Here is an 18,027-nt window from a genome sequence, read left to right on the forward strand (position 1 = left end):
TTGGGCAATGATGTTGTTTATTTTGTTCAATTAATCTTGTTATTTGGGAAGTTCCACATTCACAAGAAGAAATGGGCGGACTCCAAACCAACACTTCTTTCAAGAACTGCACCAATACGGGAACACTATAAGGGCAATTAAAAATAAGAAGGCAATTAAGACTGGAAGTGTGTTTGAAAAATGTCTCATGTACCGGTGATACATTTGACTTAATATGTACTGCACTTTTCTTTTCTACTTTTTTATTTCTTCTCTACATATATTTTTCTTTGTATATGCACCTCTGGTATTTACTATTTGTATATGTACATACTGGCGATGTACCTATATATAACCCTAACCCAGTAGATGGCAGTACAAGAAAATAAGTTGTCTTATGACGCTCTAAATCCCTAAAGAAGAACAACTCGCCTACCCACAATCCCTTGCCTCCTTCCGGTTCCAACCATTCGAGACCTAAGATGGCGGACCGGCGGCGAAGGAGGAGGACGAGGCGCGCGTCCCAGGACAGCGAGGACGACGACGAGTCTGGTTCGGGTTCGGACAACGGGAGGTCAGCCTCCCCGACCACCAAGCCCCGCGTGAGAGACCCAGAGCCGCCCGAGGAGACTACAGCAGCGATCCGGCCCGAGCCCAAACCCGTTGTGGAGTCCGAGTGTGTGAGTAGCTAACAGTAAGCTAGCCGGGCTAAAGGCTCCGTCTCCCGGCCGGCAGCTATTACACACACCGCTGCCGTTGGAAACCGTTGGTGTGACGTTACCGTGGGGAAATTATCAGTAACGTTAAATAATTAAGAGCTTAGCTAGAGTTGTTTGACTTCTGATATAGCTAAATTGTTAGTTTCAGTTTCCTTCAGTCGCGTAAAGGAAACGTTACGTTAGATAAGTTTAAACTCTCTAACATAGACATCTTTAAATATAGCTAAGTTGTATACAGGGACCAGAATTAACGTATTTGTCCAGCGGCCATATAGCTAACGTTAGTAGCTATATGTTTTAAATTTCACCAGCCTCTCAAAAACGGTAAATAACAATTGATTTTTTTTGGCTGGTGAGTGAAACAAATCTACCAAATCTATCTTTGGCTAGTAGATGATGCTAATTTCTGGACCCTGGGTTATATACTTAAATAATCTGCCATGTTAAATTGTCAGATTATTAACCTTAACAGTCCATGTAGTTAACTTTTGGCCCCCGTTGTGAAAGGAGATGAAAAGGCGCCAGTTGGAACGCATTCACACGGGTAACACATTCAGCCGTGACACCGGCTCGGGCTGCCCCTCCTTATTTTGCCTTTCTCGAGTTTTTTTTTTTTAACCAAACATAAGACGCTTTAAATAGTTTATTTGCCAGTTTACTGAGACGGTGTTTACTTCCAGGTGTGGGAAGTTAGGATTTGTTGTTTAGAAAGCCAGCTAGGCCCCGCTAATGCTAATGCTAGCGTGAGTCTGCCACGTCCAGCAGGAACTCTACACATACGTGACCCGGAGAGTATGTTGACTTGGAGAACTCTGCCCATACATGACCTGGAGATTATGTTGACTAGGAGAACTCTACACATACATGACCCAGAGAGTATGTTGACTAGGAGAACTCTGCCCATACATGACCTGGAGATTATGTTGACTAGGAGAACTCTACACATACATGACCTGGAGATTATGTTGACTAGGAGAACTCTGCCCATACATGACCTGGAGATTATGTTGACTAGGAGAACTCTACACATACATGACCCAGAGAGTATGTTGACTTGGAGAACTCTACACATACATGACCTGGAGATTATGTTGACTAGGAGAACTCTACACATACATGACCTGGAGATTATGTTGACTAGGAGAACTCTGCCCATACATGACCTGGAGATTATGTTGACTAGGAGAACTCTACACATACATGACCTGGAGATTATGTTGACTAGGAGAACTCTACACATACATGACCCAGAGAGTATGTTGACTAGGAGAACTCTGCCCATACATGACCTGGAGATTATGTTGACTAGGAGAACTCTACACATACATGACCTGGAGATTATGTTGACTAGGAGAACTCTACACATACATGACCTGGAGATTATGTTGACTAGGAGAACTCTACACATACATGACCCAGAGAGTATGTTGACTAGGAGAAGTCTACACATACATGACCTGGAGATTATGTTGACTAGGAGAAGTCTACACATACATGACCTGGAGATTATGTTGACTAGGAGAAGTCTACACATACATGACCTGGAGATTATGTTGACTAGGAGAACTCTACACATACATGACCCAGAGAGTATGTTGACTAGGAACCAACACATACATGACCTGGAGATTATGATGACTAGGAGAACTCTACACATACATGACCCAGAGAGTATGTTGACTAGGAACCAACACATACATGACCGGAGATTATGTTGACTAGGAGAACTCTACACATACATGACCCAGAGAGTATGTTGACTAGGAACCAACACATACATGACCTGGAGATTATGTTGACTAGGAGAACTCTACACATACATGACCCAGAGAGTATGTTGACTAGGAACCAACACATACATGACCGGAGATTATGTTGACTAGGAGAAGCATTCCCCTCCTTTACTGCTGTAAAAGCACTAATACCACAGTCTTTCTTTCCTTCTATCCATCTTTCCTTCCTTCTATCTATCTATCTATCCATATTTATTTGGTTCCTTCTATCTTTCTCTATCTACAAATATAAAAAAATTCAATTATCACATAATTTAGACCTTTTTATTACTACTGATGCACCGAAATGAAAATGATTGGTTACACCCATTTTAAAATAGTTTTTAGATGGATAGATGGGTAGATCAACTGAGAGGGAAATCTGAGCACTGAGGGGTGTGCGGAGAGGAGTATATCTTCAGCTCATATTTTCGGCTGTTTTTCTCTTTGGGCCAAAAACCGGCGGCTGAAATTTTGGTGCATTAATGACCATCTGTGTTTACATACCTGCAAACTAGTCACATTTTGGCAAAAATCGCCATTTTGAATGGGAAAATGTCATCCACGTGAATCGTGTAGATCCAAAGAGTTTCTATTTTGGGGAGGGTCCGAGACCCGGTGCTAATACGGCACCGGTACCTTAACGACCGTTATCTACCGGACCGAATAGCAACGCGGTTTGCTGTGCCTTGTTTAGGTGCCACTTAAATGCCTGCGCTTCTCTCTGATGCTCCGAAAACGGACGTTAGAGGGAACTGAAACATCGCGGCACGGGACGTTAGTTACGGTAACACCACACTCAATGATGTGATGTGTCACCTTTTTCAGCCCTTCTGAGTTTGCCGGTATGGTTTTAAAATGATCCTAATTTGGCGTAGGTAGGGAAAACCCCTGGCGTGTGAAAAACCGCTTCTGTTCTGACAGATCTGTCGGTTGCGTTAGACTACAACGTGCTTCTTCCAACTCTGCCTGTTGTCTCTTTTATCAAAGACAGTGCCTGTTTTTATTCACTCTTTAAAAGTTTGCTTCAAGGAGCGGGCACCCGTTTTTAACACAGATAAAAAAAAAAAATATCAAAGGCAGCGAGAGGAATGATCTGTAGAATCACTTTGCACTCATGGGACCTGCCAAAAAGGCTTCAAGCTAAGTTTGAATTCTCTCATATGGAGCTTTTCACTGTCCTGCAGGAAGAAAAGAGTCATTAGCAGCTCCCAGTGTGACTGTATACAAGCTAGTGTTGTTGTTGTGGTGGTGCTTAAGATGTAATGGTTTGATGGCAATGCTGATATTGTTTTTGTACCCCTCTCTTTGCAGGAGAGTGAAGACGGTGTAGGAGAAGGTAAGCATCCAGAACATAGCCCTGCATCTTTGAATGAGTGAATTAGAAGACACTGATTAGTTTTTTGTTGTACATCAGTGTAACAAACTGGGGCTCGGGTCAGGCTTTTAAAACATGTTTGAGGCCAGAATAATGATCCGTCTGTGTGTGTGTCTTTCTGTCTGCAGCTGTCCTCTCTGACTACGACAGTGCCGACGCGGAGGAAAACGGCTCCCATTCAGAGGTAAGACCCATCAATACTTTGAGTCTCGCGTACATCCTCCACTTCCAGGAAGACGTATAGAAGGACAACAGGAAACACAAACCGTCCAGGCTTCCCGTCTGACCCTCTGATGTGCAATAAAAACAACCCATTCATTAATCTAAATCTTTTTTAACATGTAAAATTACAAAAGTTATGGGAAAGCGTCTCCAAATAGATTTATCACAAATAAAACCAGTTGTCTTGCAACACCAGGGCCATTTCCACCGGACACAGGACATGTTTTACTGGTTTAAAAAAAAACAATAAATAAAGGGCACGTCTGTATGTTCGTTCCGTTTTGTTGTCGAAGTATGCCCACACGTCACATGGTACGCCCCGTAGGGTTTGTCACGTCGTGGACCCGTGCGCTGCCGTGCACGTAGCACAGTAACTGGCCAATTAAACATGATCATTAGTGTTTCAAGCTCTAAATCAAACACAACGAAGGTTGGCCACACGCTGGCTGCGTGAGTGTCAGCGTGGAGTTTCTGTCGCTAGTATATTTCCTTCTGGATTGACAGGTGCAATTTATTTATTTTTTTATATATCTGCATTTATGTCAAAACATCAACATGTCATTTATTGATATGTATTTGTGTCAAAATGACATATAAACATATTTTCCTATTCTATTTTGCCTGGAAAATAAAAAATAGAATAGGCGTCGGTCCTATTTCTAGCATGCACGCGTTTTCGGCGCCTGAGACGTGTGTGTCACGCAGGCAGTGTGTAAGCTCTAACCTGTTAACGTGGGAGCCGAAATAAAAACGGACACGCCACGCAGTTGACACGCTCACGCCACGCAGCCGGTGTGTAGCCGGCCTAAGCTACACAGCCAACGGACGGGACACGGCAAGCAAACGTTTTGACAATGAACTCCATCAACACAACAGCATGTGGAGATAAACTGGATGGGCCCAGTAACCTCGGAATAGTTCTACTTGTTGTTAAACTGCAATGTGAGTCAACTTAACTTCATGCTTCATCCACACAAAGCACACTGCTACCGCCACGAGTGACCGCTTTATTCGGCTCGTGTGTCTAGGGGGTAACGTTAAGGTGGAGCTAGCAAGCTAATGTTAGCCAGCTAAAACCAGCTGGCTGGCGTGCTGGCTACACCGTGCTTTTATGCTGCATCGATTACACAGAATGAGCTGAACAGCGGGCTGGGTCTACATTGTGTGTCTGCCTTATTTCTGATACTGTGGCGGCAGAAATTTTGCCATGGCGGGCCGCCACTCCAAAATCAACATAGAGGAAACCCTCTACATTACTCTTCCTCCTGCCCCTTCTCAAACGCATCCTTCTTTTGTTTTTGGTGAAACTTGGATTGATTTGTCAATGTTTGTGTTTTCATCTTTTGTGTTCTATATGGTTTAGTTTTTTCTGTTCTTTTTACAACATACTGTCGATTGTCCGAGATGAATAGAAAAATCCAGTCCGTTAAACTCCCTGTTTCCCATGTGTCTCCAGGGAGCGGAGGAGGAAGAGGAGGCGGGGCAATACAGCGACGAAGAAGCTCCGGCAGCCGCAGCCAGCGAGCCCAAACCCTCTGCCGCCGCTGCTGCAGCCGATGAACCGACAAAGGTAGAGGGGGAGGAAGAAGAGGAGGAGGAGGGGGAGGTGGTGGAGGAAGAAGAGGGGGAGGATGAAGAGAAGGAGGCGGAGTCGGAGGAAGGAGGACAGGGTAAAGAGGACAGCAAGGCAGAGGAGAAGGGAAACCTCGCCGGGGAGAGACAGAGCGGCGACGGACAGGTGAGACTCGCTGGAACAACTAGCATCAAAGCTATATGGATCATATTCTGGATGAATGGAAGAGGTGTTTGGTCTCTAAAATGTGGATCAGTGTTCCCCAAAAGCCCAAGACGACGTCCTCAAATGTCTTGTTTAGTCCCCAACTCAAAGATCTTCAGTTTCCTGTCCCAGAGGAGAGAGGAAACTAGAACGTATTCCCATTTAACTAGCTGACATCACACAAGTTGACCTGTTTTTACATAAAAATGACTCAAACTGATTCATGGATTATCTAAATAGTCTGAGATGAATCTAATAGTTGATGACTAATCCATTCAGCTTTGCAGCTCTAGACTTAATGTAAGATTTAAACCTACATTGTGTAATGTTTTGAGTTGATTCTTAGCAAAAGCCCCTTTGTTCTTTCACCAATATGTGCTCATTCATGTGTAATAACTTCCACCAACTAATCAAAGTACTCTCGTGAGCGTAGAATCTGCAATTCAGAATCCTTCCGAATACATAGGAGCGACTCGCAGGAATGGCTACCGCCGTGTTGCGCCTCCATCTTTAAAATACATTAGCCAAAGAGGGACGTACCTCCGCCTTTCACGCTCTTACACTCCGTGGCACCGTGACGAATGCCAGGGGGGAGATGACTAGCGACTGCCGGCAGATCCGATCCACTGCCGCCGGCTCGGTCTTTTGGTTTTTATTTACCTTTCCCTCTTCCTTTAGCTTTCCCTTCGCACCTCCGTTGCGTCAACTAATCTCACACTCTGCTCACATTCAGTTGTTTGTCATATACAATTTCACTGCTAGATGGGAGAAATTCTTACACAACGTAGCTTTAAGAAAGTATGTAAGAAGAGAAGAAATGTGGTACGTAGGGAATGAAAGAAGAGGAGGGAAGGAAAGGACATACGTAGGGAAGGAGGAAGGGAAGGAAAGATTCAGTTTCCTGTCACGTTCAAGTTAACCTGTGACTGATTATCAAAATGGTTGGCGTTTCATTGAATAGTTGACAACTAATCCATTAATCCATGCAGCTCTAGGAACAGCCACAGCTGTGACTTTATATAATATATATATACTACAATACACAATACACGCCGCCTGGCCAATAGTAGTGATTGAAGTGCGGGTCTTGGCGTAGGAATTGTAATTTCAAAGCTGGGAAAAAGAGCTCTACGCAGGGAACACCTTATATACTGTCTATGGGGAACACAGATTTGCTGGGCGAGCCGTCGGTGGAAGCTAACAGAAGCTAGCTGGCGTAAACTGACAGCTGACCAGGTGTCTCAAAGCTACCAGGTGATCTGCGGAGACAGGGAGTACATGTACTTGAAAGAGTCCGGCAGTCGTGGCAGACGAAGGTCCAGTTGGGAGTTTGGATGGAGAGTCCACTGAAGTCTGCTGTGGTCGGAAGGGATAATCCTCTCTAGATCACTAGCTAGTTTGCGGTAACAGTTAGTCGGGAGGTTGACAGCTAACGTTAGCCAGCTGGAGCTAACAGTAGATCGACGGTGAGTAACGTAGCTACGCTACACAGGCTGGCAGCAGCACAGAGTCCAGAATTGATAAGTCACAGCAGGAGAAATAAAGGTTTTGAGAATGACCAACACCTAATCTAAAACTTAGGGTACTTAATTTACTAGAAAACACAACAAAATATCAATTTCGCAGAATGTGAAGCGGCAATATTCACGTCAGCGTCCTCACGTTCCAACATAATTTTTTGTTGAAGTGGTAAATAGCTACATGTTTCTGAGTATCCTCAAGGTATATGGACTTTTAACCTTTGTGTTGTCCTCGGGTCAAATTTGACCCTTTTTGAAAAAGTTTTTTATATAAAAAATGTGTTTCAACCAAATTGCAGAAAATTATCATGGATGCATGGATATGTTTTATGGGTTCCGTTATATGCAGGTAAAATTAATGGTAACTTGCATTGAATTTTGGTTTGTCATATTCCATTTTATAGCATTGGAGAAAAAAAAAATGAAATGGTTTTAAAACCGTATCCTGACTAAACTTGAACATACACAAGTCTGTGATCCACTCAATATCCTCTGATCTTAACTTAGTTAGTCAAAATAATTAATTTCTGCTTTTTTACCTAAATAAAAATGGGTATAATGTCATAAATTCGGTTTATTGACCATGACTAAAGAAAGCTTTGAAAGCTTTTTTGACAAAAAAGCGACAAACGGGCAAGAAAAAAGCGCTAAAAAAAGTTAATTTTCAATTTTGACCCGGAAGGACAAGGCAATACAACACAAGGGTTAAACGTGACAATGACTAAGACAAATAGTTTAAAAAAAAAAAAACTACAGTAAAACGTGATCATGTGAAATTGTATATAATACCTGGGCCACAATTTCTGTAGCTTCCTTTTCAACTACAGCAGTTAATTTTATTATGTGGTGCTAATGACATTTTTCCTCAGGTATTTGGAGAAACCAACAAAAATCAGTATATTCTCAAATAGTAAGGTCTTAGCCACTATTAGTTGTTTAATGATGACCTGGCCAAACTAGTAAAGTTTAGTTTTCACAATGATTCATTGTAGGATTATGATGTTATTGCAATATGTAAATCTACATTGACTCTTAATTTAACATATGGTTGGAAGAAGTAAAAATTGATCCAAAACGTTTTTAAAAATTATGACTTTTATTATTGTGTAATGTCAGAAGGACTTTTAACTGTTTTGCCGGTCAAATTAACTTTAATGAGTGCATATTGAAATATTACACTGTTGGTTGGCAAAAAATGCATCTCAAAATGCATCAGATTGATGCTTTAAAATATGGAATATTTAAAATTTCTTAAAAAGAACGCATGCAGATTCATTCAGTAAGCCTTCTAAAAAAAAACCATACAGTGAAATGAAAACATCTCAAAGATAGCCTTCTTAAAAGGATAGGTTGGGGGGTGGGGGGGGTGCTGTCGCCGCATCATGGGTGCGCCGTATATTTTCCTGCTTTTTTGTCCTATGCCAATCGCACCTATGATATATGACACACTCGTATCAGATCGGTACTCGGTATCGGCCGATGCGCAAGTTCAGGTATCGGAATCGATATCGGGAAGCAAAAAATGGTATCGGATCATCTCGAATATCGATGCCGCAAAGATATTGTAGTGTTGACTTTCACAAAATATTTACACAATGAGATTTTTGATAAATAATCATCAGTAATGTGGATATAATGACTAAGTGGGTAAAGGCAACAGTAACAGTACAACTGGTAAGGTCAGAAAATGACATCACTTTACTGTAATGCAGCCTTTAAAACCAGGAAAAATAAAAACATTGTCATATTACGATATCCAAAATCTAAGACGATATCTAGTCTCATATCACGATATCGATATGATATTGATATATTGCCCAGCTCTACTTTAACTTAATCCTTGTGTTGTCTTCCCGTCAACCTTTGACACCTTTTTTTTTTTCAGTGTTTTTTTTTTTTTTTTTTTTTTTTTAAGCCTTTTTCCAACGTTTGAAATTGTTAAATTTTTCTGATACACATTTTCAGCGCTTATTTCTACGTCCCATATTTTCTGATATAAAACAAAAATTGAAAACGGGTCAATTTGACCCGAAGTCAACACAAGGTTTAAGTAAAGTTTTGAGTGGTAGATTTGACTTGTAATGTATTCTCAGCGTGTGTTATAGGTACTTTTTACTGCAGTAAAGGATAGGACTACTTCTTCCTGCGCTGCCTCTGGCCTTTAATAATACACATAAGTAGATATTATGAAACCTAATAACTCTGACCATCTCGTAGGGTTGAGTGTCTGCTGATAAATCGGTCACTTTGTTAAACTTCAAGTGAATCGATGCTGCAGCCATTTGTACCAAACGCTCCTCTGCACATCTGTAGTCCTAGTTCCGGTGTAAAAACTGAAACTGTCGTACGCGTGCAGGAGTCCACAGACGACCCCGAGACGAAGGCGGGGGGCAAACCGGGTCAGAAGCTCGACGACGACGAGGACAGGAAGAACCCGGCCTACATCCCGAGGAAGGGTCTGTTCTTCGAGCACGATGTCCGAGGACATGCTCAGGAGGAGGAGAGGTGTGGTTTCATCTATTATTATTATTATTATTATTATTATTATTATTATTATTATAATGCATTCTTTGAATGAAGTTTGGTCAAAAGGCAGTGGGGTATATCTGCAGTGTAAATGGATGTAAGTGAAGCAGTAAAAAGTAATTCCAGGTGGTTTTGAAACTACGTCTGAGGGCATTTTTACACTTCTTCTTATATTCACCTTTTTAGGGTATTTTTATATAACCAATCTTTCATATCAAAATGTTCAGAACAAACTCAGCTTTCTCTAAAGTGAGGCCCACATTTGACCCTAAAGCTGAAAAGTTGAAGTTCACTTCTCAAATCTCTTGTGAAAACAAACCTGCAATCCGTTGCTTTTGGTGCTTGAAATCTTAGGTTCACAAAAAGTAGCGTAACCCCCGTCTGTGTGCTCTCAGACCGAAAGGTCGAAACAGGAAGTTGTGGAAAGACGAGGGTCGCTGGGAGCATGACCGCTTCAGGGAGGAGGAGCAGGCGCCGAAGAGCCGCGAGGAGCTCATCGCCATCTACGGTTACGACATCCGAAACGGCGGCGGCTCCGGAGACCGACACTACCGGCAGCAGCGCCGGCCGAGGTGAGCGCCGCCTTGACAGAGAGCTATGAAGTGTGGGGGGTTATTCTTCAGTTTATTTGAAGTGTATACGCGCTTGCCAGTCACATGAGGAGTAGCGTTACGCAGGACAGGTAATGAGGCTACAATTTGTGGAAATATGGAGGTGCGACAGACGGATCTTTTTGTTACTTCTAATAAACACAACGTTTAATCAGTTCAAACTTTTATTAAGTACACAGCTAGCTAGGACACACACGGCTGCCATCTTCAATGCACTAACTGCCCTCCTTACTGCGCATGCGCTAACCTGCACACACCGGGAAAAACCTTCTGCACTAGTGAACAGTGTGGAGGGGAATAACATGTTAACACTTTTGACCGTGAAAACCTTCCGATGTCTTTATGTTCATGATGACCCTGAGTACGAGCGCGTCACATTTTGTGATTTATTTTTTTATTTTTACGGTGTGTGTTTTGAGAAAATTAAAGGGAAAGTCTGCTTTTATGTCAGGTCTGAGAAAGTTCCTTTCTCCTGTGTGAGTGGACTGTTTGATCTGAAGGTGTGTGTGTCTGTCTCCCTGCAGACAGAGTACGTCTCCCAGCAGAGACAAGCGGTGGGGAGGCGGAGAGCGGCCAGTCCGGTCCTGGCAGCAGAGCGGCACTCCGAACCGAGGAGGCGCGCCGCCCCCATCCAACCCGCCGTCCTCCGCGCCCCCCTCGTCTCTGCCCCTCTCCTCTCAGCGCAGCGGCAATCCGTCCCGGCCGCCTCCCTTCCGCAGCCGACCCTCCCACCACAATCAAATGCACCCCGCGCCTCAGTCTCAGTACAGGAACAGCGAATCGAACGCTCCCCAGGTGCACCCCAGGGAACGACAGGGCCCCAAAGCTCAGTCTGACCCGGCGGGAGACAGGGGCGTGGGCAGCAGGGGCAGCGGGGGCAGGGGCCCCTCCGTGGTCGTTGAGGATATTACGTTCAGCCACGGCGGCGTTCGGGAACAGGACCCAGGTGTCGCCACAGCGGCGGCGTCCCAGTCTGCGTCTCCGAGACGGCAGCAGCAGGACCAACGCAGCAGCGCCGACAGATCTGCGTCCGGATTGGAGCATCCCGCCTCCGACGCCTCGTCGCAGGCGCCCTCGGCCAACCAGGACATCTCTCCGCCTGCCGAGCGGCCGGCGATGGAGCGTAAGTCTTACTCGCTGGCTCGCAGGACTCGCTCTCGGCCCGCCGACCTGGGCAGCAAGCAGCCGTCCGTGGAGGAGTCGGCCGAGCCGCCGCCGCCTCCCCATCCCCCGGCAGCGTGGGAGGGAAGAGCTGGGCGGGCGACGGACCGAGCCAGACGGGGGTCACGGGAGGGCTGGCGGAGATGGACCAGAACTTGGCTCGACTCAGTCTGGCGGGACAGAGCTGGAGCCAGAGCCCGACGTCCTACATCCGCACGGAGATGAAAGGTGAGTTCACCTCCGGCTGAGATGTTTATCTGGTCATCGCTGTCGCCGGATCTTAACGTCAACAACACGCTGGAAGAAGTATTCAGAGCCTTTACTGCTGTAAAAGTGTCTGTCGACGTTCCCTCCGTGGCGTTCTACGGCCCCCTGGCCATCAGCCGACCTTTAACGTCGAACCTTTTCTTTCTCTTTTCACCCCTCAGGCCTGCCCAATGCCATGCACATCCCCGGCGGCCCGCCCCCCTTCTCCGCCATGGAGGAGATGGGCGTCGGCTCCAATCGAGCCAAGCGCTACTCGTCCCAACGGCAGAGAGCCGTGCCAGAGCCGGCGCCACCGCCCATGCACCTGGGAGTGATGGAGGGACACTACTACGAACCCAGTAAGACGAGATCACACACACACACACATCAGACAGAAGCAGTGTTTCCGGTGCCGGTCAGGTGACCTGTGAAGTCTCATTTTACCGATGAAATGGGAGAAGTTCCGTGGCTAAAACAAATCGGCGTTGTTGTTTTTGCCCTCATTGTTCTCTGTAAAGTTAGCAGGAAGTGATGTAATGTCGCCTTTTGTGGAGTGAAAAAAACACCTTTTTTAAACGCTACATTGCCTGTGTGGAAATAACTGGAGTAACAGGCTTTAAATGTGACGCCATTTTCTTTGTGCGGTGGATCAAATCCACGCGGAACTGAAAAGTGATGCATGTGGATTTCGGAAAAAGTAACTGATACGTAAAGTAACTTTTTCAAGTGTTGAATTGTAACCTTTAAGAAATCAACGTGGTAACATGTGGCCCTTAAAATAAACTCCTGTTAATTTCCTTGGGGTCAAATCTGACCCATTTTCAAAACGTTTCTATATCTGAAATTTGGGTTTTCTTTCAACCAAATTGTCATAAAAAACATAACGTGGATGGTTCCATACAACCATTACTCTTTACAAGTAAAATAAATGCATCAGTTCACTAATTTCAATTGAATTTTTAAATATGTAATTGAATTACATATTTAAAAAAATGTAGGAAAAAAGTGACATGTTGGGAAAACAAAATGTTGGAAACAAAAACTTAAAAAGAAGAAAAAAAAGTGCCGGAAAATCGACAAACATCGACAATAACATCGGAAATTATTGACAAAAAAGTGACCAAAAAGTGACATCGGGAAAAAGTTACAATTTTTTTGGAAAAAAGTGACAAAAATGTCACAAAAAATAAGTTTTAATTTGAAATTTTGACCCACAAAAAAAAGTTGCATGGTTGATGGGAAGACTGTCCTCAGGTCAAATTTGCCCCATTTTTATATCAGAATTATGGCTTTCTTTGAACCAAAATTGCCCCACAATAACGGTTGTATGGAAGCCGTGGAACATTCTTGGCAGGTAAAATGAATGATTACTTCCATTGAATTGTGGATGTGTTTTTTTTTTTTTTTTCTTTCAATTTTATAGCATTTGTAATAAACTGTGATCCACTCAACATCTATCAGTTCAAATAATCCACAATTTAAGTTTAAAGAAAAAATAAAACCAGATACTCCAACTGTTAAGTCAGGGTCGTTCTTCCTCCTGCTCGCCAGCAGAGGGCAGAAGAGTTCCAGCGTTACTGTGTTACATAAACAGTCTTTGATTTGTCAGCATTTGGTGCTATAGAGAATAGATGTTTTCATGTGCACACTGTTCTGGTCCAGACTTTTACTCTGGCCCTAAACAATCTTAGCAAAGAGTGTTTTTGTTTCCTACTTCTTGGACCAGGAATAGTGATGTCCTATCAGCTTGGTTCGCTTAGGAAAGGACTCTGGTCTCTGCTGATATTTAGGAGAATGGATTGTGCTCGGGTCAAATTTGACCCATTTATAAAAAAAAAAAAAAAAAAATGCTTTATCAGAAAGGTGGGTTTTCTTTCAACCAAACGCGGATTGTTTCACACATCGCTCTTCACAAGTAAAATAAATGATCAGCCCGCTACTCTCTTTAAATTTGGATGTTTGATTCAATTTTATAGCACAGTGACAAAAATGTCGGAAAAAGCTAATATTATAGGGCTGGGTGTCGTTAAAATAATGTTTGATACTGCTACAGATACCGACACCGTGACTTTGATACTGGTTCCTAAAGGATACTTTTCTTTAGATACCACTTTTATAAAACAAAAAGAAATGACAACATTACACATTATGGCACACATTTTTATTTATTTTTCAGCGTCTATAAGGTGAGCGCCCGTCTCTTAGGGCGTTCCATTTGTACTGTGAAGTCAGATTTTCCCGAAGTCAGCCAGATGCACCCCGAGCTAAAAATCTACCACGGCTGCTCCGTGCATCAACGGTAGTGAAAGACGGAGAGGAGCAAAAGGAAGAGGGGAAGAGGAAAAGGAGGGAGAGGAGGAAGGAAGAGTAAGGAGAGGGAGAAGAGGAAGAGAAAGAGGAAGGAAGAGGGGAAGACTAGAGACGGAGAGGAGGAAGGAAGAGGAAGACTGAGAGGGAGAGGAGGAAGGAAGAGGGGAAGACTGAGAAGGAGAGGAGGAAGGAAGAGGAAGACTGAGAGGGAGAGGAGGAAGGAAGAGGGGAAGACTGAGAAGGAGAGGAGGAAGGAAGAGGAAGACTGAGAGGGAGAGGAGGAAGGGCAAGAGGAAGGCAGACGGAGAGGAGGAAGGAAGAGGGGAAGAGGGAGAGGAGGAAGGAAGAGGAAGACTGAGAGGGAGAGGAGGAAGGAAGAGGGGAAGACTAGAGACGGAGAGGAGGAAGGAAGAGGAAGACTGAGAGGGAGAGGAGGAAGGAAGAGGGGAAGACTAGAGACGGAGAGGAGGAAGGAAGAGGGGAAGACTGAGAGGGAGAGGAGGAAGGAAGGGGAAGACTGAGAGGGAGAGGAGGAAGGAAGAGGAAGACTGAGAGGGAGAGGAGGAAGGAAGAGGAAGACTGAGAGGGAGAGGAGGAAGGGCAAGAGGAAGGAAGAGGAAGGAAGGGCGGAAGAGGAAGACAGGGGGAAGAGGAAGACGGAGAGGAGGAAGGAAAAGGGGAAGAGGAAAAGGAGGGAGAGGAGGAAGGCAGACGGGAAGAGGAAGACTGAGATGGAGATGAGCATGGGACAGAGGAAGGGAGAGGAGAGGAGGAAGGAAGAGGGGAAGAGGAAAAGGAGTGAGGAGAGGGAGAAGAGGAAGGCTAAGAGGGGGGAAGAGGAAGACGGAGAGGAGGAAGGAAGAGGGGAAAAGGAAGGAGAGGGAGAGGAGGAGGGAGAGGTGGAAGGAAAAGGGGAAGACAGAGGAGGAAGGAAGAGGCAGACGGAGAGGAGGAAGGAAGAGAGGAAAAGGAGGGATAGGAAGAGGGAGAGGAGGAAGAGAGGGAGAGGAGGAAGATGAAGGGAAGTGCTATCCATCTTCTATCTGTGGACCTGTTGTTACACTGTTTGTATGCACACACAAATCGGCATAATGTGTTGTTGTATAAGCTGGCGTTGCTAACCTGGCTCCAGCTAACGAACAACGACGACAATCTGACTTGGAAATGGAGCGCATTCAGCTCGGGTTGTGACGTCATTCCCCGCTCCGGCGTTCCCAGTTCCCAGGTCAATGGAACGCACCGTCTGTGTCGAACTTTGTGTTTTTCCTGCTTGTTGTCTACGACAGCCAATCACAAGCATGATTAGATCTTGGTAGAAGCACTCTGCGTGCTGATTGGCTTACTGACTCTGCTGAGATTTGCTCCTTTGGGAGGGATTGAAATTGGGTGTTGAATGACGAGGCGTATTTTCCATTTACTGGATGCTTTCGAGGCAGTTCGGTCTGTGCCTACAAAGTACTGAATTAAGTACCCAGCCCTAAAAATAATACACAGTATATATTGTGGATACAATGGATGTAATGTGTCTCTGTCTCAGTGTCGAGGACACCTTACATGTACAAGTAATGACATTTCATCAGCTTGGTTAACTTCAGGAAAAGACTCTCGTCTCTGCAGGGGATCAGATGGGAGCACGTCATATTTTAACAGCTGATAATATATCCTGAGGATCAAAACAGACATATGGATAAACTAAGTGAAAGTTAGAAGTCACTCCAAATGAAGTACAGTAGTAGTAATACTGCAGCTCCCCACTTTGTTTAACCTCTGCGTGTCTCTGTCTCAGTGTCGTACCAGGGACCAATCTATGCCCACGGGGACGGCCCCGCCCCCATCCCGCCACAAGGCATGCTGGTCCAGCCAGAGATGCACATCCCCCACCCCGGTAAGTGCACTTTGTTTTCCTTTCTTGTTTTCTAAAGATGTAAGTTGTCCCCGAAGGGACATTTGTTTTGGACTCTGTCCGTTCCGCAGCTTCACAAAGACGACACAAAATACAGAAAAATAAGCATCGGTCACATGCTCAACATATACTCTCATGCAACACAAAACATGCTCTCATAAACATTAGACCGGGACAGGGACCCATATAGTAGCACATTAACTCCTTTCAGTGGCAGTTTTTAATTGAACAACCCTGTCGGCTGCATTCTCCGCAATAAGTAGAGCGCAGCCCTTGCACAGTGAGATATTGCACAACTAACCTATTGCCCAACCTCAATAGCCTACATATTGCTCAAATGACATAATGCACAACCCAAATAGCCTACGTATTGCACAAATGACACATTTCCACATAACCTATGCCGTACACAATGACATTGAACAATCCAACAGCCCTATGTATTGCACCACTAACATATTGCATAAACCCAATAACTTAGTTATTGCACGATGACATAGTGCACAACCCTGTGTGCATAGTGCACAATGTAGGTATTTTTTTTTTTTCACACTGACCTCTTCTCTTCCTCCTCCTTTAGGTCTCCATCCCCACCAATCAGGCGGCCCCATCGCTAACCCCCCGCTCTACGGCGGCCCGCCTGTTTCGCTGTCGCCAGGGCAACCGCAGCAGCTGCTGCCGCCGCCGTTCTACCCTCCGCCAGGCGTCATGACCTTCCCTTACCCCACCATGTACCCGACTCCACAGGTTAGACGCTCTGATCCGATCACGTAAACCCCATAATAATCCCCCCGACACACACACACACACACACACACACACACACACACACACACACACACACACACAAGATCGGGATCAGAAGAAACTGAAGCGTGTTTGCTCATTAGAAATCTGTTTAACTATTGAAACTGTATGAACAGTTGTCAGACCTGATTTGTGTGTCTCCTCCCCTTCCTGTGGATAATAAAGATTTTAAATGGAGATTTGAATGTACCTGTGTGTCTTAGGGTCAGGCCCAGGTGACCTACGAGGCGTGACGTATTACGCACGAATACATCGCAGCAGGCTCAGCCCAAGCCTTTCACCCCGCACCTCCCAGCCCGTCACCATCAAGCCCCCTCCGGAGTTGCACTTCGCCACAGAGTGACCCCCCCACCCTCACCCCCCCGCCAGCTTCAGCCTCACTCTGATCCCAAAACTACAGGTGAGCACGCAGATCTTAAAAAGGTCTTAAATTTGACTTGTTGAAATCGGGTTTTTTTTATAGTCATTGCGATAACCAGCGCAATAAACCTATCGCGTAAGACACTCTGAGATTTTTAGCATTAGTAGCACAATACTGAAAGCAGCAGAACTGCGAACAAGCAATAAGTACAGAAACAAATAACCTATACATAGAACTATTTAACATTAATAATGTCTTCTACATCTCAGAGTAACTTTGAACAAAGACAACATGAAGTCTGTAAAATCCAAAGCCGGCCCCTCAGATTGGTCAATCAGATCGGCCAGAACCAAAAGGAAGGGGAACTGAAACTAATTACCAGACACTCAAAGCTGGATTTTGGCCCATTAGCAGACTTTGAGACTCAGAAGTTCTTCCAGAAACAGAGAGAGAGAAAGAGGGGGGAGAGACGGAGAGAAAGAGCGGGGGGGAGGGAGAGACAGAAAGGGAGGAGAGAGACTTTTTTTTTTCAACTTTGAAACAAGTTGCTGTAAAAAATGTAATTGTTTTGCTAAATTCTAGGATGGCTAAAGGAACTTTTTTGCCGACTTTATTTTGACAAAAATGTGAGTAAAGATTTTTTTTATTCAAAATAAACTCACAAAAAGTCAGAAAAAGCAACAAAAAATGATGGGGGAAAAAACTACAAAAATGTTAAAAAAAAAAATTATAAAT

The 18,027-nt window shown here is 44.5% G+C and overlaps 1 protein-coding gene across 1 annotated transcript; it reads left to right on the top strand.

Moving 5' to 3' along the window:
• Nucleotides 1-433: 433 nt before the first annotated feature.
• Nucleotides 434-17,274, top strand: casc3 (casc3 exon junction complex subunit). Its single transcript, XM_039826224.1, is given in 13 exon segments — nt 434-659; nt 3,785-3,809; nt 3,977-4,032; nt 5,527-5,808; nt 9,724-9,872; nt 10,289-10,465; nt 11,029-11,708; nt 11,711-11,893; nt 12,094-12,270; nt 16,008-16,106; nt 16,705-16,871; nt 17,135-17,153; nt 17,156-17,274. Coding segments are annotated over 13 exon segments (2,331 nt in total). The 5' UTR covers nt 434-461.
• The last annotated feature ends 753 nt before the right edge of the window (nt 17,275-18,027 follow it).

Source organism: Perca fluviatilis, chromosome 15 (assembly GCF_010015445.1).
Source record: "Perca fluviatilis chromosome 15, GENO_Pfluv_1.0, whole genome shotgun sequence".
Classification (NCBI taxonomy): domain Eukaryota; kingdom Metazoa; phylum Chordata; class Actinopteri; order Perciformes; family Percidae; genus Perca; species Perca fluviatilis.